General features: G+C 40.4%; 2 protein-coding genes across 2 annotated transcripts in view; both read left to right on the top strand.

Moving 5' to 3' along the window:
• The window catches only part of plce1 (phospholipase C, epsilon 1), a 103,201-nt gene extending 81,584 nt beyond the window's left edge, over window positions 1–21,617 (top strand). Inside the window, exons 25-45 of the mRNA XM_044013430.1 lie at window positions 631–869; window positions 976–1,037; window positions 1,218–1,383; window positions 1,874–1,981; window positions 2,196–2,312; window positions 4,552–4,710; window positions 5,050–5,185; window positions 5,387–5,428; window positions 8,734–8,852; window positions 9,506–9,623; window positions 11,136–11,273; window positions 11,418–11,708; window positions 12,517–12,680; window positions 14,663–14,924; window positions 15,512–15,630; window positions 16,660–16,788; window positions 16,876–17,073; window positions 17,608–17,814; window positions 17,914–18,126; window positions 19,389–19,500; window positions 20,514–21,617. Of these exons, the coding sequence (XP_043869365.1) occupies window positions 631–869; window positions 976–1,037; window positions 1,218–1,383; window positions 1,874–1,981; window positions 2,196–2,312; window positions 4,552–4,710; window positions 5,050–5,185; window positions 5,387–5,428; window positions 8,734–8,852; window positions 9,506–9,623; window positions 11,136–11,273; window positions 11,418–11,708; window positions 12,517–12,680; window positions 14,663–14,924; window positions 15,512–15,630; window positions 16,660–16,788; window positions 16,876–17,073; window positions 17,608–17,814; window positions 17,914–18,126; window positions 19,389–19,500; window positions 20,514–20,704 (3,290 nt within the window). The 3' untranslated portion in view covers window positions 20,705–21,617. The remainder of the gene's footprint in view (window positions 1–630; window positions 870–975; window positions 1,038–1,217; window positions 1,384–1,873; window positions 1,982–2,195; window positions 2,313–4,551; window positions 4,711–5,049; window positions 5,186–5,386; window positions 5,429–8,733; window positions 8,853–9,505; window positions 9,624–11,135; window positions 11,274–11,417; window positions 11,709–12,516; window positions 12,681–14,662; window positions 14,925–15,511; window positions 15,631–16,659; window positions 16,789–16,875; window positions 17,074–17,607; window positions 17,815–17,913; window positions 18,127–19,388; window positions 19,501–20,513) is intronic.
• fkbp10b (FKBP prolyl isomerase 10b) overlaps window positions 1–27,673 on the top strand; it is a 261,449-nt gene that overhangs the window by 232,300 nt on the left and 1,476 nt on the right. The window contains exon 9 of the mRNA XM_044013467.1: window positions 27,431–27,594. Coding sequence (XP_043869402.1) covers window positions 27,431–27,594 — 164 coding nt within the window. The remainder of the gene's footprint in view (window positions 1–27,430; window positions 27,595–27,673) is intronic.

Genomic DNA, 27,673 nt, shown 5'->3' with positions numbered 1-27,673 from the left:
AGCATTAAAGGGAGAGTTGTGGTTTTGTGAAGCATGTTTGGATCGACTACATGAAGGTTTGAGTCACTGAAAACATGGCTGCATGTGGTGAAATAAGTTGAAATACATTTTTAATTTTTTATTAAAACCTGTGCTCTCTTACAACTATGATAACCTCAGAATACATTTGCTGCTTTTTGTTGCTTTTTTCAACTGTACTCTACTACTTTTGAGAAGCTCTGTAACCCGCTCTCTCCCTGCACCAAATATCATTGTCAAAATCAGCAATTTTACGTCACAGCACACAGGAGTTGTTGATCCTCCGCTCCCTCCATCAGTATGATCAAATGTATTATTTCGTCACTTCTGTGTTTGAAATCCATCGCACGGAATAACCTCAATTACAGCAACTTAGAAAACAAAGCAGCATTAGAGCTGCGGTTTGCCTGTCCTTTGTGTGCTAAAAAAGCACATTTTCTCTATGGGCTTTGGTACAGAGAGTGAGCAGTTTACTTAACTATTAGAAAAAGCTGTCTTACGACAAGATGAGATACTGCGTGATAGATTTCGTTTGGTGCGATGCTCCTAACAAGGCATCATTACTCCTCTCTTCCCATTCTCATCTTGTTTTCTCCTCTTCTTCTCCCCCAGACTTGCTCACCCGCAATGGTTCTGATCTCGGCCTGTTCATTCGGACGAGGCAGCAGATGTCCGACAACCAGAAGCAGATCTCGGATGCCATTGCGGCGGCCAGCATTGTCACCAACGGCACGGGAGTGGAGAATGTGTCACTCGGTGTCTTGGGACTGGCTCTCCCCCAGCTCAACGACTTCTTAGTCAACTGTCAGAGAGAGCACCTGAGCTATGATGAGATCCTCAGCATTATACAGGTTAAAAAAAAAAAAAATCATGTGATTGGGGTTCAAATAAACCTGTGATAGATTCCATGGATTCACAGGATGTTGATCAAACAATTCATTGTTTTTTGTTCTTCAGAAATTTGAGCCCTCGTCAAGCATGAGACAAATGGGCTGGATGTCATTTGAAGGTTTTGCAAGGTAAAGTAAAATAATAATAATAATTCTTCTCAAAAACTAAATTTACGTACTGAATTCATTGCATATAATGTGTAAGGGGTGTATGTATGTTCAAATAAAGGAAAAACATTTTAAATAGTTATGTGCCCTGCACGTCATCTTAGTGTGTTTTAGTCTAAGCCTCCCTCTGTATCATATCAGATACTTGATGGACAAAGATAACTTTGCCTCTCGTGATGAGGAGTCCCAGGTGGACGAGGAAGAGCTGCACTATCCTCTCTCCTACTATTACATCGAGTCTTCACACAACACGTATCTGACCGGACACCAACTCAAAGGAGAGTCCTCTGTCGAGCTTTACAGTCAGGTAAGTCAGTCAACACAGACAACACCTGAACTCACGTGAGCTTCTGAGAATTTGGCAGTTTGAAAGTAATTTAAAATGATACCGCACCAACGTCCATAGATAAAATCAGGATTTTGACCTCGTGGGGACACAGCACCTGCCGGTCTACTGCTGCCTCGTTTGGCAATTATGTGTCACTTATGTAAATGGGAACTAAGGATTTCAAACAGTCACAGTAGAGCACATTTGAACTTACTATTGGAGGCAACAGTGGATCAACAACTCCTGTGTGCTGTGATGTTAAAAACAGCAATTTCCTCTATGGAGTTTGGTGTGAGAGAGTGAGCAGTTTGCAAACAGAAGGTTTCCAGTAAGAAAAGGCCGTTTAATGGTGAAATAAAGCCTTGAATATATTATTCGGCTTAGATTTTACTAGGTGAGCCTTTTGGTAAGTGGCTAAAATCTATCCCTTACATGATTATAATATATTGTGATTGTGTTGCTCACCTAGGTGCTGCTGCAAGGCTGTAGGAGTGTTGAGTTGGACTGCTGGGATGGAGATGATGGGATGCCTGTTATTTACCATGGACACACGCTCACCACAAAAATCCCCTTCAAGGTTAGAAATGCATCCCATAAGACACCTGACATTGCCTGACATCAGTTCACCTGCTGGATTCATACATTTTTATGTAAAGTAATCAGAATTGGACCAATGCCTGTTTTGAAGTTGAAGCTGTCTCATACTGGTCTCCACAGAGGTTTTGTGTGCGTGTGTGTGCGTGTCATGGAGGGTTGCCTCTCGTTTAAAAACCTCTCCAATGATCCTGCAGGATGTGGTGGAAGCAATAAACCGGGCTGCGTTCGTCAATTCTGACATGCCAGTCATCCTGTCCATAGAGAACCACTGCTCCCTGCCACAGCAGCGCAAAATGGCCGAGATATTCAAGGTAGGTGTGGTTTTGTAGAAGTAGTTGAGTGGTCGTGATGTCATCCATAAGAATCGGAACTGTTTTGAGGCATTTTAGGTGACCTAAAATTAGCGATTGAAACTATTAACTCCTCATGAAAATGCTTGCTGACATGAATCAAGTGAGAAGTAAAGGCTAATATTCCCATTTCCTTCCATTCAAATTGAAATGTTTTTGCAGCTGGTGGAGTCGCCCACTAGTGGCTATTTAATATATTCTTTCTTCTGGGTTGTCATCTGCCAGCAAACCAAAAGACTGCATGAAAGGCTGCGCCCATAGTGTGTCACAGTGTAGATGGTCATTTCCAGTGCTGTAGTTCTGACCTTTCCAGGATAGCAGCTGCTTAGTAGGACAACCAATAGGAGCGCTCTATCTCTCTCTCTCTCTGAACTACCCTAATTTAACACCTTTGGAGTTATTGTGATGGTTTATTGTCTTGTTGCGGGGAGATTGGGGGCTGTCTCGACTCCCCCTTCTTTCTGTTAGCAGAAAACTAGCCTTGCAAGATCAGGGCTGCCGACCCGGAGATTCAGGAGGTTTCACAAAGTCAGTGTCATAAAAACCTATAAAAACTGTAGGGGGAGCGCTATAGATAAAAAGGTGTAAAAGCAAAATTATGCTGAAATGTTATAATTATTAACCAAGAGTACAACTTTTATTAGGGATAGAAGCTGTGTTGACTATGACTCTTATTGAGTGGGAACTACATTTGTTTTTCACTGACAGGATTTTCTCAGCTCTCTGCTCTGGGCATCCCAACTGGCAAACATTCAGTCAGGGGCATGTTGTTTTAGTTTTCAGGCGGCCACTGTCCCTTTACGCTTCCTTTTTTTTTTGTCAGTAGTTGTATCCTCAAGGCCACACAGATCTGGGTACATACATCATAGAACATCTCTGCACTTTCATCTAGGAAAACTTCCCAGCATTTCATCCTCCCCCTGGAGACAGGGGCTTCTTAGTGGTTTGATAAAAAGAAGTCTTTCATGTTCAGACAGTTGTATGCTTGTGGGCAGCTCATGTCAACTGGGGTTTTGTTTGTTTGTAATGTTGTTTTGTGGTTGGTTGATAAAACCACTTTTACTTTGTAGACACTGAGAGGTCCTTCAGGAGCTTACTACTCTCCTTTCCTTTTACACTGGAGCCAGATCTTTGCCTTAAATAATGTTTAGGGTTTAGGCGTAATGTTCACATCTGAGACAATCTGAGTCTTTGTAGATTGTCCAAATAACCTCTGCATGGTTATCGACTGTGGGAGGAAACCAGAGAAAGGTCACAACCTTCTTGCTGTGAGGCAACAGTGCTAGCCACTACTCCGCGGGGTGGTCCTACCCATGTATTAACAGGCATTTAAATTGCATGCATGCCTGTTATCAGGGTAAATGAGCAGGGGTGGGACTACATAAACACATGAACGAAGACAAAAACAGAAACCCTCATTTGTCTCGGACATGAGCTGCTCTCGCTCACAGTCAGCTGCGGAGCAGTTTGTGATCCTCTGTGACGAATGAAGCCTAAGCAGCTGTACTGTGTCACCAAAAAGACCCAGGTTTAAAACCTAGTCTGAACAAGGGCCTTTCTGCATGGAGTTTGCACGTTCTCCCAATGTGTGCGTCGGTTTTCTCCCATTTTTCCACCCCACAGTCCAAAAAATGATGATTAATTGAACACTTTAAATTGACCATAGGTGTGAATGTGAATGGCTGTTCATCTCTATATGAAAATGATGACCTGTCCAGAGTGTACCCTGCTTTTCGCCCTGTGTCTGCAGGGATTGGCTCCAGCGACCAGCGATTAGATAATGATCAGTACACCGTAGCACCTACATGATTCAGTCAGTATAATCAGTGTTGCCAACTTGGCGACTTTGTCCCTGAATCTGGCGACTTTCCAACTCCTCCTAGTGACTTTTATTTTGTCAGAAGTGATTAGTGACAAATGTAGGGACTTTTTCTGGTGTTATTGGAGACGTTTGGGGTGTTTGGAGACTCTCACCTGAGTTACTGTGCTCAACAAGCAGCCTCCCCCTCCCAAAGCACTCGCAGACGGTCAGTCTCACAGTAGCCTCCGCAGCAGTCCCAGCCTGCAGTCAGAGCAGAGAGGAGACCTATATGTTATGTCTGATATCTGTACCGTGCCATGGTGCACATGCGGTTATATCAGGCTAATTGTCAATTACGCAAATTAAAACTCTAATCATGTTGCAATTTTTATTCCCCAGACTGTGTGTGGCGAACGCCTTGTGACCCGCTTCCTCTTCGAAGGTGACTTCAGCGACGACCCTCACCTGCCGTCGCCGCTGCAGCTGCGTGGGAGGATCCTCCTCAAGAACAAGAAGCTCAAAGCCCACCAGGCACCGGTGGACATTCTCAAACAGAAGGTAAAGTGGAGAGAAAACCCATAAACCCATCCTGTCTACGCAACTACATAGTTTATCATCCTATAATGATGCTTTCAGGTACTCAGGAATTTCAGGAATATTCAGCACTGTTTGTGAGAGTGCTGTCAATCCTAAATAATAGATGCACACATGTTGAAATGTACATTTCCTTTCACCGTTTTCACTCAGATATTCTGAAGATAAGTGCTTGTACACTTAATGCATAGATATACTATATATCGTACTTCAGGTATATCTGATATCTATGTCAGGTACTATATATCTCAGGTATTAGGTCCTCTTCCACATATTTTATTTTAAATTAATTTAATTTCCCAGGCTCACCAGCTGGCTCACATGCAGGCCCAGGCCAGCAATGGATCGCCGGGGGTTACTTCACCTGGCAACCACACAAATGAGGAAGAGGACGAGGATGAAGACGAGTACGACTATGACTATGAGTCTCTATCAGATGGTAAGGATGCGTTCTTATCAGTTAGTAATTTAATTTCAGCATAAATCTACCACATACTTTATGTTCTTTTAACTTTCAAATCGACTTCTATTAACTCTTATTCTGTTGTTGTTGTTTTTCCAACACTGTTGTTTATGCAGACTCATTTTTTCACTCCCTTCCTTTCCTATTTTATCTTTCCCTTAACCCTAACCCACCTAGCTGATGTCCTCACAGCCTCTACCGCCTCTTATGGCCTGGAAGGTAAATGCATAGCTCTCTCTCTCTCAGTGTTTCACTCTAGTTTTGTTCTGCAGTGGTAGCTCAGCAAAGATGGAACAATTATAATATACATTAGTTTCTTAAAGAGCTACTTTTAGACTATGACCTTGAGAACAATAAAATAATTTAGTATTTGTTTACCGCTGCAGAATAAATACAGAGGAAACACTGGTGTGTGGACGCTCACTTGTGAGCTGCACTAGTTACGCTTGCAAACTAATCCTTGACCACAGCTCCATTCATGCTTCTAGGTTTTCATTTGCAGCTTCATCGCCATTAGGAGACAGTTGGGGAATCCGAAAATGCTAGGGACTTAAAATAAACGTGGCATAAATATGGATATTTTGATTACTGATATACTGATTCAGGGCCGGCTCAAGCCTTTATGGTGCCCTAAACTGAATTTGATTCATGGCCCCCCTCCCACCACCTTAGAGTAGCTGGTGCTTGACTATAATTGATACCAATGTAACACAGCAGTCACTTAGTTAGCTAATGCCTTGTGCCGGCTGTGTACTGACCAATGAGGAACTTCAGTGCTTTTTTTTTCTGTGGTGCTAGCTTGTGTGATGCTGGTGTACATGGTGTGTTGTTTTTATCTTTGTCATGCCTTTACGTGATTGTCTTTGCACGGTATTCAACGTTACTCATTGTTTGGCCTTAACGCGTACATGCTGCTTTATTGCTTGACGGTGGGCGGGCCTGATGCTTGGTGCTAGAGGTAGCTGTCACCCCTGTTCTGTGTATGTGAGAAGTGTAACGACTTCCTGTCGAAACAATTTTTCTGGGATTTATAATAAAAAATAATGTTATATAGTCATTAAAAATAAACACATATTTTGGTTTTACATTTTGTTTTAGAAGACACTCGTAGAAAATATCATTTGTCATCTTTCATTTTACTAGTAATTCTTACACATTTAAAATGTAAAATGCACATTTTTATGATCTCTCTCGTTTTGGTAATAATTCTTAGAAAGTTTTACTAGTATAACTGAGCGGTTCCGTTCACTTCCACTGTGCAGCTAAAACCAAAAGAGACATGGAGAGTCCTTGCATGAACCGACTGACTTTATGTTACTACTTCCTTTCAAGTTGGCTTTCAAAATAAGAGCCACTGATTTTGGGCTTCTTTGATACTAAACCTTTTGCCATAACACTTGGCAAGAAAAATAGCTTACAGTCATTTTATTCAAAGTCAATGAGAAGCGTTTCCGTTGACACCTCTACCATGTAGGTGTGAGTCGGCCATTAAAGAAGCCTAATTCTGAAGGACGCCAACATTCGATGTGTGCATTAAAAAAAAACCCAACAACAACACACTATTCTGTTCATTCAGTTTTTGTTTAACATGCCTCCTCTTTCTCCCACAAACACATCACCTCAGTCCCTCCTCCCCTCTGTACTGTATTTGTCTGTGACCTCGCTAGTGGCTGCACAGGCTCATCAGGGAAACAAAACAAAGCCATCTGGTTTCTCAGGCCCTGCGCTGCCCCCATACTGAAAAACAGACCGGGGGGGAAACTACCCTGTCTCAGTCTCAGTCCCAGCCCCTGCTTGTCCCTGGTGGAAAACCGTACCGGTCATGGACCCTTTTTAAAAAAAAAAAAATGTTTTCTATAATCTCAAAACACCATATTGCTGCGTGCCACTTTAGCAAATGCTCCTTTAGTCAAATATTAACCTGCCACTCAGCTATGAAGCCATCCTGTCTGAGTAAATCGACCTCCACCCTGGCTGATGAGTTAACTCAACATCATCTGTCCAACAAAACACAAACACTTCAGGACTAAAGTGCCAAGTAACCACCGTCCCCTGTTTTAACAGTAGCTCTCTCTCCCAGTCCCAGTCTGGTCCAGCTCACTTCTCTGGCTACTGTCTGCAGCCTGACATTCAGGGTCATCTCATTTACTGAACCCTGTTCTGAGGAAGAGATTCTGAACGTCAGTTTAAACAAAGTTTTTTGTTTTTTTTTCTTTCCTCTGTTTTTAAGCTGATGTATTTCTTTTGGTGAGTTGGCTCCGGGTGCGTGTGTAGGAGGAATAGAAGTAAAGAGAAAACTCCCTTCTGTTGCTTCTGTTTACAGCTGATAGACATGTAGCTTAAATATCACTGACGAAGGGTCCTGGTGGGCTTTTGCTTTAACTGCTGATGATTATTGTCTAACTGTTGCCACATGCAGAAAGGTTTTATTCCTCTTATGACCAGGTTTGTGATTAAAAAGAATACATGCTTTTAGTAATATTTTGTTTATGGTTTGGGGAAAAGAAAATCAGGTGTTTTAAAAATGTTATGCAACTAAAGGAGAATGGGTTAGGTAGACTTAGTTTAAAACACAGAATATTTGCTTCACACACACATAATGTAGATATAATTTTAGTTTTCATTTTAACATGTACTACACGTGTTATTAAAAAACTAAAATACACCCAATTCCATTTTTCCTTGCTTGATGACCTTGCTCGTTCTGCTGGGATTAGTTTTGTTGGAACAGATAATTGAAATAAAATAAATATGATGCATTTAAGAAAAAGTTTTATTCTGTGATTTTAATAAACCAAAAATTGAAAGCAAAACTGTTCTATTCTAACATAAACAAAATCAGCAGCTTGCCTATAAAGGAAATGTAATTGTAAATTGTAAATGTAAAAAAGTAAAGTAAAAAAGCTTCACAAGTTACTAAACGAAGTTCATCAGCCAGGATAGGAAGCAAAGTGGTGTAAGCCAATCTCAGCCAAGCTAGAATTAAAACAAATAAAACACCTCTGGATGGTTTTATGTTGAGTTTTTAGGAGGTTGAACCCACACAGCCTACGTAATATATACACTGTATAGTCTGTTCTATGTAAAGAGTGGATATTTTTCATTTTATCACATCATATAAACCTGTAACTTTTCTCCTTTATACCTGCTTCAAAAAACCTGAACTATCACTTTAACCTGACAAAGGCATCATTCAGTGACTCCTTTTGTTAAGTGACTAATATCTGGTTTTTCCTAAAGGCCATCTCAGCAGGAGGTGCACAGAGCACAGCCACCTGTATGTAATCAATTATAAACAACTACCTCATACTTTTAATGTTCCAACATTATTCTGTCCTCCAGTCAACCAAAATGTTATCAATTCAGTTGTTTGTGCAGCATCTCCAGCTTTTGCTTTGATTAAGTAAACATGTGTGCCCTCATTTGCTGGCGAGGTAACAATTAAATAAAGCCTTCGTGTTGCATGGATCCCACGTGAATCCTCTGCTTTTGACAAATAATAACGTGTCGTCTTCTCTGCGTAGATAACATACTGGATGACAAGCCAGAGGGGAAGAGCTCGGCAGACAAAGAAGAGCAGCCTGTCGACGAAATCCCGAAGAGAATGAAGAAGGGTGACAACACCACACAGAGCAAAGGAAAGGTAGGAAACCGCCATATTAAAGTCATCCAACTGCTGCACTTGTGTTTGCACAGAATTATCTAACCTGTAACATTTATTATATTCTAATAATCTGTGAGCTCATTTTATATTGTGTGCAAACTTTTTTCACTGTCAAACAGCCTGAAAATTTCCTTTTCTAAACCTCTTACTACCTGCACCAAAGTCCACTGAGAAATTCAGGGTTTTTAATTTACCGGGACACAGGCACTGTTGGTCTACTGCTGCCTTGTTTGCTAACTTTATGCCATTTAGATGGGTCTAAATGAAGGATTTCAAATACCGTCGTCACAAAATAGCACATTTGAACTCCCTGACAGAGGCAGCTGTGGATCCACTACTCCTGTGTGCAGTGATGTAAAAACGGCAGTTCTTTTCTATGGATTTTGGTGCGGGGAATAAGTGAGTGACAAACTGACGTAGACTTCAGTCTCCAGCCAGAATAGGCTATCAAACGTTGAGGTAAAGTGGTTGAGATATCATAGGTTTAAGCTGATGAAGATTTTATTAGATGAGTCTTTTCTTGCTGTCCCTGCTGGCAGCCATGTTTTTAGAGAGAGTGTCTTGACACACAGGGCTGAAAAGCGAGCTGAATTATCCCTTTAACAGTGTTGCTTGTCTCCCTGCACCCGTAGGTGTTCGACATGGAGCTCGGCGAGGAGTTTTACCTCCCCCAGAACAAGAAAGAGAGTCGACAGATTGCCCAGGAGCTGTCGGACCTTGTCATCTACTGCCAGGCTGTGAAATTCCCTGGTAGAATATATTACGCTTCATATACTATCACTCTGTCTCTTTGCAAAACATGGTTTCACTTCTCGTCTCAGTAGACACTGCTGAATTTTCCCAGTTCTCTGACACACTGTCATTTCCATTAGCTCTTCTTCTCAGCCCTGTCCCACTCTCATCCACTCCCATGTAAGTTTTAAGAGGTCAAACTTTTCCCTCATGTTTTTGATTTTTTTTTTTTTCCTCTCTCTTTCACTGCACGTCATTTAATATCCCCGTGTTACACTCCATTCCTCTCCCACACAGGACACCCACTACGATGATGAATCTCTTCATCCCCATGGGGAAGATAGGGTTACTTTTACATCACAGGTTCAGAGTTGACCTGGACCTTTGTCACATGTGACCCTCCACTTTCTCCACGATTCCGCTGAGGAGTTCAGGATGTTTGACTTTGCTTTCTGTAAACTCGTAAAATTGCACTTTACTGGGACGTGTCTTCGTTCTCTGCTTCCATTAATCTTTATCGTAAATATTTCTGTTTCAAATATCCACCTCTTATCTCCGCTTGCCTCCCTCGAGAGCGCTCTTCTCCTTACGTCTCCTCTTTTCTTTTACGTGACATCTGCCCTTATAAACCCACCCCCTGGTATTTTATTTGTTTACTGATTCAGTAGACCTGACATCTGAAACACAGAGAGGCAAAGAGAGAGCAGTTGGCTCCGTTTGGACAGGCGAGTTGACCGTTTGCTAAAACTTGTGCTCGAGCGCTTAGATCATCTTTAAAATACTTGTTCTCATCTCAGTTTTTATTTTGGGACTGGAAAGTTGCACTTTCACTTTTTAGACAAAGGTCTTAATTAATTAATAAATAAATATGTTTTTAGTTATTGTAAACTATAGAATATGGTGATATAATATTGAGCTAATATCGACCACCCGTACTGAACTTTTAGTTTTTTCCCTAAATATTTGGAATGTTGACCGTCACCCTGATGACCCGTCTGAGCACTGATTGGTCCCCAGGTCTTTTGAGTTTGAGACTCATGTTTTAGGATTTTCAGCTGCGCAATCTCCACGAAGGTCAAGTGTCCCTAATCGGCACGTGATGTATTTAAATTCATGACCCACGGAGACAAAGTGACACGTATCAAACCCTGATCATTTCAAAACTGCAATCTGCGAAGACTCCAGCCAATCGGGAACCAGGATGTGGTGACAGCCACTAAAACCCAAACAGGGAGACATTAGAGAGAAGACATGATCATGACATGACCTGTAGACATGATACTGAGCCAAATCAAGCATATTTTCATACACCATTCTCCATGTCACACGTGTGTATTTGTGACGAAATGTCCGTCAGAGTAAAGATTGTGGAGACTGCCAATCACGCGGAATCATGTCGTGCAGTGCAGGATGCGCAGCAATTGACCAATCCTAAATAATTGGAAGTGTATGGACACTTTACCCTGATCCTTATCTTAGTTGTTAGTGACCGTTTTCCCCTCTGTTTTCATGCTCTGTGTGGGAAACCAGGCCTGTCCACACTGTCTCCATCAGGCTCTGGCAGAGGGAAGGATCGCGGGAAGAGCAGGAAGTCCATATTTGGCACGGCTCCCACCCGCTGCAGCACAACGGGGGAGATCACAACTCTGAACCGCACGCCTGGGAAAGGTACACATGGTGGAAGGGAAGGGGGCGGGGCTACTGAATTTGTCATACAACAAATCCATTGCGTTTTAAAAAACACCTCTTTCAGTTTGCAGGTTTTGCAAACTTAACGTAAATAAAAGTTGATGTGCCTTCCATCGTCTCCAGGTGGCGCAGAGCGGCTGAGTTGGGAGGAGCAGCAGACGTCCCCCGTCCTCAACCCGCCCACCTCGCTCAGCGCCATCATCCGCACGCCCAAGTGCTACCACATCTCCTCCGTGAACGAGAACGCCGCCAAGCGCCTGTGCCGACGCTACTCACAGAAGCTGATCCAGCACACTGCCTGCCAGCTGCTCAGGACTTACCCAGCAGCCACCAGGATCGACTCAACGAACCCAAACCCTCTGCTCTTCTGGCTGCACGGGATTCAGCTGGTGGCGCTCAACTACCAAACCGATGGTGAGGACCATGAGACGACAGAAGCAAATATTACTCAATAACCTGCCCAGTCCAACACAGAAGAGGGGAAATTGAATATGCTAGCTGGGTTAATTACAGTACTAATTCTTACACACTGGTCATTTAAAGCTGCAGTAGAAGATTTCAAGATTTCTTTAGTGTGCTACTGATAAATAATTCCAGAATACCTTTCTTTAACAGACCCATATTTTTACACCTCCTCCACACTCTGTTACCAGCCATGGGGGAAAACTGGCGCATGATTAACTAGGTTGTATTGTGGAAAGATAAAGCAGTGAACATGTTCTCAAGATATCATACACTCAAATGGGTGTGTATATTTCACTCCTTTTTTTAAAAAACCTTTTTTTAAATTTGTAAAATCAGTGATTCCTTGTGTCTCTACTGGCCTGTACATCATAACACTAAACTTTTACTCTGTCCCAGTTCTCTGGGTTTATTCACTCCGCATTCTCTTTATGTAGTTGGCCATGCCGAATCAGATTTCAGTTTGGTTCATTCCAGACATTACTGCTTCCAATACTGTAATAATAATAATAAGAAGAAGAATAAAATGTATACTTTGGCCATTTTTTCCCATTGAAAATGAATGGAACCCTAATCTTCCTTTGATTTGAACTATGTGAGGAGTTAACAACCAGAGACAAGGTGGTAACAATAAAACAATAGTTGGGAATTGTTGATTCCATCTATGGATCATCTAAAATAGGTTAACAGATGTAATATTGTGCTTTTTAGCGATGTTGCTTTTAATTGAGAGCTCATTGTAATTGTCTCCTCTTCCTAGATCTGCCGATGCAGTTGAACACAGCTTTGTTCGAGGCCAACGGCGGCTGTGGCTACGTCCTGAAGCCAGCTGTTCTGTGGGACCGTGGCTGTCCGCTTTATCAGCAGTTCTGCCCGATGGAAAGGGATGTGGAGAAGATGAGCCCGGCCGTCTACTCCCTCACTGTGAGTTTGCGTGATATTTGGAGCGTGATCAGTCATCAGTGACCACTTTATCCTCAAGAGCTCTCTCCCTTTCTCTCACTACACTCTCACCCTCCCTCCTTTTAATCCACACCTTTGGCTTCCTGCCTGTTCCAATATTTTCCTACTTAGTCTGAATTTTAGATATGCTGAATATTCACTTTATTGGCAGAGTCTTGAATCATAATATATGCGGGGTCGAGTGTTTCCGACAGGTCCACAAATGTGCAGAATAGCTACCAAAGCAGAAAGTGCTTTCCCAAAGTCAAGGATCCTTTTAATTCACGTCCTACAGAGACAATAAAAGACATGCAGTACAAGCGTAAAGGGTATGAGCACTTGTAAATGTTATCGAATTTGCACGACTTTGCAACTTCTGGCATATTTAAAAAGTAGCGACGTCAGGTAACAAAAATACCTTATATTATATTGATTTATATCGAGGATCGCAGAGGCACTCGCAGAACTCGAGACTGTTCACTGTCCTCGCTCCCAAATGGTGGAACGATCTCCCCATCGACATCCGGACAGCTGAAAGCCTCCACATCTTCCGCCGCCGGCTAAAAACACATTTCAAGTGACTAGCACTTCATAGTTTGATCTACTTGAAGCTCTTACTTACTTCTAGCTCTTATTTTTACCCAAATGTTTAAATGCACTTTTGTAAGTCGCTTTGGATAAAAGCGTCTGCTAAATGACATGTAATGTAATGTTGGACGTAAACCAAAATGCTCAACAAATAAATGCATATTATGCCAATCGCTCCAGTGTTGCTTTAAGTCATGCATCCTTGACTCAATCTTTCCTGCTCTTTGGAACATCCTTTCAAAGTCAGCCATTTTTGAGTCTTCAACAACAATAGTAGTTAACATATTGTAATGTTTCCCTCTTGTGAGGCAAGTGCATGTTGCGTATTGGACAATCTATCATTCTCAATCAATCGTCTCTCAGTAAAGTACTAACCTGGAGCGACTGCACAAACATTAGGACCCGTATTGGGGCCCATTATGTTGTCTTTGGACAGGTTTATAGTAAACTCATCGTTATGTGTTTTCAATGTTTTGTCAGTCACGAGGGCCTTTCGCTAAATAAGAACAGGACCTCAGTGAGGCTCGGCACACTTTGTCTCCAGCTCTATTTATTTTCCCGCATGTGCTTTTCTTCACGTCGTCTCACTCATTACTCATTGTTTGAAAATTTGAACAATGAAGGCCTGGATGTTATTGCACTAAATCTGGTTATGGGAGTCTGAAGGCTGTGTGTGTATGTGTGTATATATATTCTTGGCATAGGATTAAACAGCATGGTGTAAGTAACCGTATATTGTTTATGTGGACTTGTTATGTGGCACGGCTCTTAAAGAATCTGAGAGAATAAATAGAATTATTCTTAGATGGCACACTGGTGCAGTACATGCTGTTCTGATGCTTTTAATGGGCTCGTTTGGGTTTTTGAAGCGCTGCACGGACTGCACTGTGCAGGGAATTAACTGGAAAGATCAAGTTTGTGTTGCTTTGAGAACCACTTACCCCCCCACCAAAAAAAAAATCCATTGAGAATTTAAGCGATTTTATATCGCAGCCAACAGGAGTTGTTGATCCACTGCTGCCTCCATCAGTAAATTCAAACATGTTCTTTTGTCACTTTTGGTATTTGAGTTTCTTTGTTCAGATTTAGTCAAGTGACACAAACGTGCCTAAAGAGGCAGCACTAGAGCAGCAGCTCTCTGTTTCGCCTTGAACTTAAAAACAGATTTTAACCATGGGCTTTATTGTGTGACAATGAGTGGTTTAAACACTTCAGTTTATAGACAGAAAAAAATGTGTCAATAAATTAGACGCTATACTTAATTTTACCCTTTTTAGAGGCATTTTTTATTTTTATTTTACACAGATATTGTGTTTAATGTTTTCTGAGGGTCCTTGTGATTACCACATCTAATTATGTCCATCATCCTCTCTCAGATCGTCTCCGGTCAGAACGTGTGTCCCGCTAACAGCGCCGGCAGCCCCTGCATTGAGGTGGATGTTCTGGGCATGCCAGTCGACAGCTGCCACTTCCGCACCAAGCCCATCCACCGCAACACCCTCAACCCCATGTGGAGTGAGCACTTTCAGTTCAGCGTGCACTTTGAGGACATGTGCTTCCTGCGCTTTGCCGTGGTGGAGAACAACAGTTCCCAGACGACTGCGCAGAGGACTCTGCCCCTGAAAGCCCTCAAAGCAGGTAAGAACCTCAGGATGGATCTAAGCCATTAAATAAAAAAAGCTCACATAATAAAACAAACGTCTATTTAAGTTTACAACATCTTAAGAATATATTAACGGATTCACTTTGCGGTTAAACATCTTTTTTCTGTCTGGAAATTGAAGTTTGCGTCGCTTCATAAACCACTCACTCTCCAGCACCAAAGTCCAAAGAGAAAACCAGTGATTTTACTTCACGACACACGCGAGTTGTTGATCGACTGCTGCCTCCATCAGTCAGTGCAAATGTGTTATTTTATTGCTTTCCTGTGTGAAACTGTTCATTCTGGTTTACCTAAGTGTCATAAATTTACCAAATGAGGCAGCAGAAGACCAGCAGCTCCTGTGTCTCTGCGAGTTAAAAATGTTGATTTTGCTCTACGGACTTTGGTGTAGGAGAGTAACCATTTAAAACCTTGGTTTAAATCGGTTTCAGTTCAAATGATCAGGTGTTTTTGCCACTTTTAGCCGCAGCCTATCACAGGTTAGTAGTGAAGTGTTGTTCATTACATTATCAATTATTACAATGTGCAATTAAACTGTGTTTGTTGTTTTTGTGTGTTACAGGTTACAGACATGTCCAGTTAAGGACGCAGCATAATGAGCCACTTGAAGTTTCCAGCTTATTCATCTGCAGTCGCAGAACAGAGGAAGGTCCTGCGGGGGGCGCCACTCCCTCTTCCTTGGTAAGATGTGTTCAGGTCTAGAGATTGCAAGGATTCAAATTTGTTTTGTAACGACACATTCACTGTAATTAGGATAAAATGCAATACTAGAATTTTGAGAGAAATCATTTTAGCACTCACTCATTTTGTTTTTTCTTTATTCTCTGTGGAAATTACCAGAACAGGTTGTACATTCTTAACAACACAACTTTAAATTATTTTATTTTATTTATTATTAATTGTGAAGCTAATCAGTGTGTGTATACATATATATATATATTTGTTTTTTTAAATCCACTTATTGGGAAATGCTATGTATTTATTTTTACATGGGTGAAGTAACTTAGGCATACAGTTTCTACCACACATTTTTATTTTGCATCACACCTCAGAGGTCTAAAATGATTGATCTGATTCCCTCAAAACAATTTTTGCTGCTCTTTACTTTGACCCACAAATCCTTTACACAACTTAAAATATTTTGGGCAGATAATTAAAAAAGCTGCACAAGATGAAGAGGTTTACGCTAATGAATCATAGCATTAAAACAGATAACTGAAGTGTGTTTGTATGTGGTGTCCACGTTGCTTGCCCCCCTGCACAGAGAACCAGTCCGAGACACAAGGTCAAACACTTTTTAACCTCTTATCAAAAGGCTCACCAAATATAATCTATGCCAGTGTAAGTCTACTCTTACTCTCTAATCTTAGGAATATGTTTATCTCACCGTTGGACAGACTTTTCTGATGAGAAGCTGAAGTTGCACCAAAGTCCATGGAGAAAAATTAAGTTTTTAGCTGCTAATCTGCTGCTGCTTTGTTTGGTAATATTGTGTCACACAATAAGACATATAAAATTACTGATATAGGCAGCAGTGGATCGACAACTCCAGTTTTCACTGTGGAATATGGCCATTGAGCACAAGCCTGTGTATCTTGGTCTGGTTCTCTGTGCAGGGAGGTGTGCACAGCACACAACCACCCTTCAAAAAAACCTAAACTATTCCTTTTATATAATGGCTGATTGGTGTATAATACACTCTCCACACAGCTGTTCAGTGCAGAGGAGAAACACGCCGCCCAGCAGCACCGGGTGACGGTGCATGGAGCTCCTGGTCCTGAACCCTTCGTGGTGTTCTGTGTTACTGAGCAGACCACTGCCAAGCAGCTGCTGGACACGGTCGGTACTTCGCAAATAATGAAGATTTATTGTGATGCTGTAGCTGAAAATCCTCAGTGTGATATGTAAAGAACTTTCCTCTCGCAGGTTGTGGCCTCCACGGGAAACGCAGCGGACCACTTCCTGTGCGAGGAGAGGGTTCCTCTGCTGAAGGAGCGCAGCGAGGTGAAGCGCTGTGCGCAGCAGCGCCCGCTAGCGCCCGAGGAGGAGGTGGTGAGACTGGTCTCCAGCTGGAACAGCGACGAGGGATACGTCGGGAGGATTCTCCTCAAAACAAGAGACGAGGTACAGTCGCGTTTTCTCTTATATTCACGCCACCGGATCTTTAAGCAACAGGAGTCTCTGTCTGTGGAACAAATGAGAGAAGTTTCACCTGTAAGTTTTCATATTAATGTAAAATGTTAACAAATGTTGCAGCTGTTGACCAAATATAACATAAAATACCATAGGTTATAGTTCTGTGAGGACTATTATGTAGACTGTGGCTCCCCCTTGTGGTCTTCCTGTGCAATTAATCATGCATTGAAGGTCTACTGATATTCTTTTAAATATTTTATATTATGTACATTTCTTAACTTGAACATGTAAAAAGTTGTACATTCAAAATAAAATAAAGCAACTAATAACAAAATGAGAATTAATTGGCACAAAAATCTCACAACATATATCGTTAAAATGCGACTAACAAAATTATATGTCATATTTTAGAAGGCATTTTTTTTAGACATTTTAATTTAACTTTTAACATTTAACTCGCCCTTTTCTTCTATTGGATTAATCGTGCAGTGCTGACCTCAAAACTCTTCCCCCTTTATACAGAACCTGAATGAGAAGAACACAGCGGTGGACAGAGAGGAGGAGGTGACTGTGGGAAGCAGAGAAGGAGCAGGAGGAGGTGGTGGAGGAGGAGGAGGAGCAGGAGAAGATGACATGTTCTTTGTTCAGGTTCATGAAGTTTCCCCAGAGCAGCCTCACACTGTGATCAAGGCCCCGCGCTACAGCACTGCTCAGGACATCATTCAGCAGGTGAGGACGTTCATGTGACTGATTAAATCTCTGCCGTCACGTCATTGTTAGTTAAATCACTCCCTGTTCGCTTTTTCCTCCTCTTCTGCTCCTGGTCAGACTCTGTCAAAAGCCAAGTATTCCTACAGTATCCTTTCAAACCCCAATCCGTGCGACTACGTCCTGATGGAGGAAGTGACCAAGGAGACGGGCTCGAAGAAATCCTCCGCCGCCAAGCCTCTGCAGCGCGTGCTGCTGGATCACGAGTGCGTCTACCAGGCGCAGAGTCGCTGGCGCGGCGCCGGACGGTTCATTCTTAAACTCAAAGAGCAGGTAGCTCTGAACACGTTCACTGGTTTCCAGTGAGATAAAGACTGTTCAGTTTTAAATTGTTATGCTTTTATTTTACATATATGTGCATTATTTTTGTCCACTAACATCTTATATGTATGTATGTTCACATGCATTGAATACTTACATATTAACATATACAAAAAAAATCAATGTTGTGGAAGTTCAGTCCAGTTTGTTTTTTTTATTGTTTCTTTTCGATAAGCCTGAAAATCCTGAAGGTTTGGAGGCTCGTTCTCACTAAAAATGCAAGGAAATAAAGATTTTAGCAACTTAACAACAGGCTTAACTGATAAAAATCTATGCCTGTTTTAGTATTCCAAATTTTAAGAATGTTAAACACTTTACCTGGGTGTAACAAAAGCTTTTAATGCCTGGAAACTAAACCTTTTGCAGTGGTCACTCTTCTGCACCAAAGTCCATGGAGAATATTTGCGTTTTTTAGCTCATGGTTTTTAGCTCTGCTGCCTAGTTCTGTACAATAGTAAAAATGACCAATTATAAACATCACAGTCACAGAACTTAATTATTGATGCAAAACTAGATCAATAACTCCTGTGTGCCATGATGTAAAATCACTGATTTTTCTATGGTCTTTGGTGTGGAGAGTGAGTGGTTTATAAAGCAACACAAGCTTAATTTTCTAGAGGGAAAAAGCTGTCTAACAGTGAGATAACGTGGCAAACATCATCATAGACTTAACCAGATGTATGTATGTATGTATATATATATATATACATACATATATATTAGCCTTTTAGCTCTTAAGCCTTCAGTAGCCTTTTATTAAATGACTAAAATCAGTGTGTTCTCACTGCCGGGGATATGCACAGTGCTGACCATGTGTACCTCATAGAAACACACTTAAAAAAACCCTGAACTGTCCCTTTTAACCTTTGTTTGTGTGTTTAACATGCTGCCGCTTCCTTTCTTTGTTACTTTTTGTTTGCTGCTCTTCTGTTTGTGTTTCTGACATTCATTGCCGTGTTAAGGTTTGTCTGCCTATGCTTTCCACGTTGTGTGTCCATCATTGTTTGCTTTATTTATATTAATTTATTATCCTTTCACACCTGAGAAATGTTTACTTTTTAGTAAATGTGAAGATGTTGTTCAATGACGTTGAATAAAGATTGAGCTTTTGTTTTAAATGCTGAATGTTTTTTCTGCCAAAACCCTGAACCTTTTTTTATTTTGATACATCTCTGTTCATTTATCACTCACATGAACATGTTTCCGGCTTCCAGGTGGTGCGGGAGGACAAAAAGAAGGTAATGTCCTTCGCCAGCGAGCTCAAGAAGCTGACCAGTCGCAGTCGCAGCATGACCACTGGCAGCGGAGTGGACGGTCCTGCCCAGAGTAAGGATGATAGAGCTGCATGCTGTGTGGCTCTGACTGAGCTCCAGGAGTGAGGCTCACACTCTGCCTGCTGTCTGTGCATGGGAAGGCAACAGAGGTACTTATGTTGTCTCTAACATCTAACAATTCAAACACAAAAAACATGAAGCTGCTCTCAGTAGAAATACGTGTGAAATAGCTCTATTAGCAAAAGTGTTAGTCTATGATATCACAAGAGTATGTAATCTCTTTTAACGTTTGTGTAACTTTGTGTACCGCTCACTCCCCTCCACCAAAGTCCATACAGAAACGCATTGATTTAAACGTCACGGCACAGAGGAGTTGTTGATGCACCACTGCCTCCATCAGCAACTTCAAATGTGTCTTTTTTGTGACTTTGGTGTTTGAAATCCATCATTCATATTTACAAAAGTGACACAAATTCACCAAATGAGGCAGCAGTAGACCAGCAGTGTCTCTACTGTGTCCCTGCTGTGTCCCTGCTGTGTCCCCTCAACCTAAAAACACGCATTTTCTCCATGGACTTTGGTGCAGGAGAGAAAACAGTTTGCAAACTTTATTAATTTACAAGTTACAGTTAAAAAAAACAGTGTCTCCGTGTTGACAAAAGCTAACACATTTGGTCTCTCTTTAAATAAATGTTACATGTATAGAAGAAGGCCTATAATAATTATTGTTCTGTTGGCACTGGACACCATTTCACACCATTAATCTAATTTCAACAGATGTTGTTTAGTGTTTTAATGACATCTCTGATACTGAAATACAAAAGGGTCATACTTAGGTTAAATGATAATTTGCACTTGTTTGTTAATGGCACTTCAAATGCACTCATGCAGCAACACTATACTTAAACATACAGTTTCACTTTGCAGTGTGACATCAGTTCCTTGAGGCTGTGACCTTCGTCGGTGTTTTCCTCGTTCCTGTTTGTTAACCTCGCTGTTGTTTCGTCCTAACGTGAACAACGTCAACAGAGGAAAACCTGAAAATCAATCATGTGTTCTCCACAGGGTGTCTGTCTGCGGCCGCAGGCCTGAGGGCGTGGGTGGCAGAGGGCAGGATGGGGGCAGGGAGGTTCCTACAGTCTGCTTCCTCCTCTTCCTTTAGGGGGCAACTCCAACCTGTCCATCTGTCCACCTCGTCTCTGACCCCGCTCGTCTGGAAGCTCCACCTCCTCAGGAACTGGAAGATCCACAAATGAATTTCCGGAAGGAGAAGAAGGACAGAGAGACTTGTGCTGACTACTTCTACACGTGACGACGTTCTCCTTCAGCAGGAGAGGTTTCATTTAGGCTCTGACACACTGTAGAATATCTCCTCCATGCCCTGAGGGAGTCTGATGCTGCCTTGTGTTAGTGGAGCAGGTGGAGGACAGAGTTCAGGTGGCGCTCTGCCTGCTTGAGTGATGGGAATCCCGCCCAGCGTCACTCTCGATGGCGTCAGTGACTCCACGTGCATTGCTTGCACGTGGAGTCCAGAGTGTGGGACGAATAATAGTTTTTGTGTTTAGATGACGTTAAAGTGCACGTTGACTAGTTGGGTCGCAATATTTTGATGGGTTATGACAGCAACATGCGTTTCCTGATTGTAGCCCCTGAGGGACCTCAGAAAGAACAGATTTTAGCCAATTATTACTCCTATGGTAGTCTTTTTTGACTGTAACCTGGAGTTTATTTCACTCTAATATACCACCGATTCCCTGTGCCAAAGTCCATAGAGAAACTCTGCAATTTTACCTAATAACACACAGGAGCTGTTGATCCACTGCTGCCTCCATCAGTGAGTCTAAATGTGTTCTTTTCTCTCTTCTGCGTTTGAAATCCTTCCTTCTGATTTATTTATGTGACACAAACTTACCAAACAAGGCAGCAGCACACCAGCAGCGCCTGTGTCCCCCGCGAGCTTAAAATGCTGATTTTTTTTTTATGGACTTTGGTGCAGGAGAGCGCGCAGTTTACGAACTTCAATTTCCATTCTATAGCGGCGAGATAAAGCGGCGAACATAATTCTTAAGATAACACACACTCGAGTGTGTGTTGAACAGGGCTCTCAAACTCACTTTTTGGGAAGAAGCAACTGTTCAGGAGCGGTGTTTTTTTCACAGAATTTCAAAATAAAAGTGCCTGTGTTGATGTGGACTGATATATAGTTCACAAAAAAAAAACAACGAGCCACGTGTTTGAGACCTCTGGTGCAGACTATATTAGGCGAGCCTTTTGTGAAGTCGTTAAAATCTGTTTTTTCTTGTGTCCCCGGTGGCGGCCGTGTTTTCTTTGAGCCAGACACTCACGCTCAAAAAAAACCCTGAACTGTCCCTTTATCAGATTTGGCTGCAATACGTTTATGGGTTTTATGGGACAGCAACATCTTTTTTTATTATTTGTGGCCATTGGGGCCATTAAATCAAATAACCGGCAGCTTCAGGAAATTGGAAAAAACTTATATATATATATATATATATATATATATAAAAGTTTAAATGTTTTACTTTGAAACTTTCCTGCTGGTAACAGCCAAAAAAGAAACTCACTGTTCTTCACATTAAATGTTCAGAGGACACTGTTGTCCCAAGAATAGAGCAACCCATTGATCGATTTAGCATTGAAACTAATCTCGTGGGTGTAATTTGTGCGTTTCTAAACTAGAGAACCGTCAAAGACATTATAAAAGTTTTCCCTCTTAAACCAATGAATGGGATTCATGAAGAGGTATTGGTGTGCTTTTGTAGACTCAGTGAGTTTAGTCTTCATAAAAGCGGATTCAATTATTCAAATAATGGCTCCACAGACGCCGTCTGTTTTCTAGCACAAGGCTGCGGTTTTTGTAAATGAACAAACTGAATGTGTATTTGGAGTTTCTGAACTACTTCCTTTCCTGGCGGCGCTTAAAGAAAGCACAGAGGAGAAGGGAAGGAGAGACGGAGAGTCTCACGCGCCCTCTTCTCTCCTCGGGTGTGGGCTCCTTTTTGGGGGGGGGTCGAGAACATCGTGAAGGGAGTCCGACAAGCTGGCTTGTACGATTCTTTTCCCCGACTGTTCCAGTTTCACAGTACTGTAAAGGGCACACGAAGCGCGCTCACATGTTTCCAGTCCGTTCAGATGTTTTCTGAAAGGCAGCGCTCTGACACTAAACTGCTTCTTTTTTTTTTTTTTAAGGCTGTGAATGTCCATTATTGACTTGTGCAGCATCTAAAATGCTTCTCTTTTTTATTTTGTGGCTGTATCTATACAAACATGATCTTCAGCTGGTTCCACAGGGGATTGTAGTGCTTCTATGACTGTCCATGTTATTTCAACGTCTTATTTTTATTTTTGTAGGGCTGAGCAATATGGCCTAAAATATTATATACATTTTTTTTCCTTCTTATTAAACTAATAATGCATTTACTTTAACTGTAAAATATACTTTTAGGTTTAAGTGCAGCTGGATAAAAACCTATAATATACAGAGAGGAAATTTGAGGAACCACGCAAGCCCACTGCTGTGTGGACCTTAAAGAGGAATCGATTAATCTAGTATTTCTAATTAATGTATTAAATCCATTAATTGCTCAGCCCTATACCATCAACAGATTCACACACATCTTCCCAAAAGTCTGAGGTTTGCAGACCCTTAACAATACTCCACAACTGCCAAGGCTCACAATCTGCAAGAAAGTAGCACAAAACATTAACATAAACATTAACAATGACACTGTATTTAATAATCCATCCTGATCTGAGGGAGCTTATCATTAGTTTTTAGCATTTTGTCCATTCAGGCTACTGTAGAAACATGGTGGTGCGAGATGAAGAAATAATGAAGAAACTTTATCACCCTCTCTGAGACCAATCTGCAATACCTCCTTTGCCCAACAGGAGACCACAGCCCTGACTGTGGGAAGCCCTGGATGAATATGTTTGAAAATATACAGCATAAAAAATATTATTATTATTATTTACAATTATTTTAAAGGTTTTTATTGAACAGTGAGATCAGTTAATTAGAAACCAGTCTCTAAACTTACTTTCACTGTCAAGGCCGAACGCTAAACATGGTAACAGCATTTTTTTTTAATTTTATTTAAGTGAATCAATTATGATTTCAATGATGATTAAATTCATAATTTCTTTTTTAGAGAAAAACATTTTCCTCCCCCTCAAACAGCATTTTGCACATTTGTCTTTTCCCTTTGCTGTTTTTCTTCAGTGTTAATGTTTGGTTTGTTTAAATAATGACAGTAATGTGATTCATGTGAGTTTTATGATTATTATTTATGTTACTGTAATTTTTGGTCCACATAGGAATTTAAAAAAAAAAAGATTGGGGGGATATTTTTTTTCATAAATATTTGTTCAAGAAATTCCCCCAAACTGATTTGCATTGGCCAGGATTAACATTTATTTTGATAAACTTATCTTTATAGATTGATTGATTTGTCATTGATAACATGTTTAGACTTAGATTTGTTTCAAAACTTGATTTATTTGGGGCAACTTTCCCCCCACTTTTTTTTCTCTGTTTTGTTTTCCATTTTTTGACACAAATTTGAAATATTTAATACTTTTTTTTCCGGCCATTTTAGTTCAGACGACCTGACTTAATATTTTAATTCAGTTCTAGAAGTAAATGTATGAAGAGAAGTGGCTGCATGGATGTGGAAAGGCAAAGAAGGTGCTTTAGTGCACTTACAAACAAGTGTCGGGAGCCAAGTTAAGTCAGTTTGCCTTTTTTTAATCCACATTCCAACACAGTTATTATTTATTCATAAAATCCTTCCTCAACTGTCAGATTTTTTAAAAGACTTCATATAAAATAGAAAAAAGAAGTGAAGCTGAAGTACTTTGTACATATATATATATACACACGTATATATATATATATATGTATATTTAACATAGGACAAATGTGGCCCCACTCCACAAAGTAATCATACTTTCTGTTATTTAATCAGTTTCTAAGTGAAACTTTGCTCAGTACTAAGTAGTGATGTTTGAATTTTAGTGCAATAGTGAAGCTCTGTCACTTCTACTCTTTAGGTTTTATTGTCTTGAAATAACTTTTATGATTTACTCTAATTCCTTTTGTCTATCCTGATCTTGACTTGTACTGTAACTGAGTCAGATTTGACCTTTAGTTTATGCAGAATGCATAAATGTAACTGTAACTCATTCAGATTAGAAAGCGCCGCTGTATTTTTCCTGATAAAAGACAGAGCGCTCCAGTTTTCCCTTTGTTTTTTCCGTAAATGACACGTGTAGAAATGTCTTGATGCACAAAAAAAGCTTTATAGTTTAATAACTAGTGATGACCCTACACTAACTGTGCAGAATAATAGTGATAAAAAGTATGTGAAACTTCATACTGACGTGACACGTGTCCATGGCGCTCACGCGCTTCACCACACGCACCTTCACACCGCGTTTTTCCGTCTTTTTCTAACCTGTAGACCTCATTTTCTGAATGTAACATTTCTTAACCTGTTGAACCTGAGACAAGCGTGTGTGTCTTTGGATGTTATTTATTTTAATGTGAAGCCCTGGTTGGCATTTATCTGTTGTTGTTGTTGTTTGTGTAATTTCCTGGTTTTTTTTATTTATTTCAACACAAGAGGAGATAAACTTTCCACTGCCCTAACTTTACTCCAATATTTTACTTTATGTGTAAAATATTCAGTATATAATAAGGTTATTTCTGGTCTTGTAATGCCTTTTTATTTTGTGTTCATATGGACGGAAGCTGACGATATTAAGACATTGTTAAATCATGTATTGATTGATGGGTTTTGGTGTATTCATCGTTATGTTCACTGAACGTGTGTTTGCTGACTGTGGGCATCTTTAGCACTCTTTTGTTTCCATAACACGTGCATTGTACCTTTAAATATGCACCATCATTGCTGTGATGTGGCTGTCAAGTGAACGTTGGTCTATTTACTTGAATTTCTTTGACATGATGATGATTGGTGGATTGGTTACATACCAGGATCATAATAAAACTACAAATGCATAACTGGTTTGCTTCTGAGGTGTTGTGTATAATAACATGACATAATAAAGACACATGGATAATTCAAGTACAATTAATGACACAACATATTAAATTGAACAATATTGACTCTATATAGTGTTTCTAACTCATCTAAGAAACCCTGTTAATTAAAACAGCATGTATTTCCTGTTAAATACAATATAATAAAAACAAACAACAAAAGAAAAGAAGAATTTATCCTTCTAGTTTCATGTATTTATACTATATTGGATTAGAAATTCCACGGTGAAATTTTGCTTCTTGCTGCTGATTTTGGGTGGATTGAACTTTTAAAAGTTGAAGCTTTTAGACTGGGAGTGTCCAAACTTTTTTTAACAAGGGAAAAATTTGATAATGAGAAGATGTTTAGGCACCATTGGTGACTCACTTTACACTCACTTTTTTTATACTCACTTTTTTCAACAATACCTTTGACATACAAATGCACTATTTAATTAAAATTAGTCGTAAAACTATGACATTTTTGTCAAATTTTGGACGACATACTATACTATGATTTATTTGACGACGTACTATGTCGTCTAAAATCACCTAAAAAAAGTCATAGTGTACTAAGTCGTCCAAAATAACCAAAAAAAGGCTGATATAGTATGCTGTCCAAAATCAGTCAAAGTCATAGTATAGTATGTTGTCCAAAATAACACTAAAAAGTCATACTATATAGTATGTCGTCCAAAATGACACCAGAAAGTCATACTATAGTATGTCGTCCAAAATGACACCAGAAAGTCATACTATAGTATGTCGTCCAAAATCAGTCAAAAAAGTCATAGTATAGTATGTCGTCCAAAATCAGTCAAAAGACGACATGTGACAAGGTGTACGCCTGCCCCAGTGGCCTAATGCCAGGGATTGTGGGTTTCGAGTCCCATGGGGTGGTTTAAACTCTCCCAGAATAGCCTAATCATAGCAAGATTTACACAATATTTAGTAAAAATGTCATCAATTACTATGACCGCCGAAAAATCATAGTATGTCGCCCAAAATGACTTTGAAGGTCATAGTAAAGTATGTCCTCCAAAATCAGTGAAAAAAGTCATAGTATAGTATGTCTTTCCAAAATGTGAACCAAGGGTTATAGTAAAGTATGTCGTCCAAAATCAGTCAAAAAATCATAGTATAGTATATTGTCCAAAATCAGTGAAAAAGTCATAGTATGTGGTCCAAAATCAGTCAAAAAATTCATACAATAGTATGTCGTCCAAATCAGTAAAAAAAGTCATAGTATTGTATGTTGTCCAAAATGTTGCAAAAAAGTCATAGTATAGTAAGTTGTCCAAAATGTTACCAAAGAGTCATAGTATAGTATATAGTCCAAAACCAGTCAAAAAGTCATAGTATAGTATGTTGTCCAAAATGTCATACTATAGTATGTTATAGTATGTCGTCCAAAATCAGTCGAAAAAGTCATAGTATAGTATGTCTTCCAAAATCAGTCGAAAAAGTCATAGTATAGTATGTCGTCAAAAATAGTGTACATTGGTGTGTCCAAAGTCACACCAATTCATCTCAGGCTTGCAGAGTACTTGTTCCAACCATGGCTTGAACCTGGATATTTTGCTTCAAAGGCAAGAGTACCAAACAGTACACCAACCTTGTGGACACATGCTATACTATGTTGTCCTATATGACAGCAAAACACCATAGTATAGCATGTCATCCGGAAAACAAAAAAGTCATAGTATAGGATGTCGTCCAAAATCAGTCGAAAAAGTCATACAAGTAGTGCAAACAGTGCTGAACTGTAGATTAGTTAAAAATACTTCTATAATGCCATAAGTTACACTGTCTACAAAAAAATAGAAAAGTAATAATGACCATGAAGTCGATATGCTTAATTATCACCGATATTAAGAGCAAAATTTAAACTCTAACCATGTTATTTTCTGTCCATTAGCCACTGGTGTGCCCAGTAGCGCCGTGTTGGTGTTTGACATCGAGATGCTGAGCTTCCAGAAGGGCGTCCCCCCTGGTTACCTGTTTGTGTGGCTCGAGGATTCTCCTACAAACCTGTTTGAAGACATGGACACAAACAAGGACAACGAGGTCACACAGGAGGAGGTGAGTTACTGCTGCTCACAATCAGTCCATCCATTCACTTGATTTCAGACACAGAGGTACAGATCAGGCAACGGCAACA

This window comes from Solea senegalensis, linkage group LG18 (genome assembly GCF_019176455.1).
Source record: "Solea senegalensis isolate Sse05_10M linkage group LG18, IFAPA_SoseM_1, whole genome shotgun sequence".
Classification (NCBI taxonomy): Eukaryota; Metazoa; Chordata; class Actinopteri; order Pleuronectiformes; family Soleidae; genus Solea; species Solea senegalensis.
The sequence above is the reverse complement of the archived record's forward strand: the minus strand, read 5'-3'. Positions and strand labels throughout refer to the sequence as shown.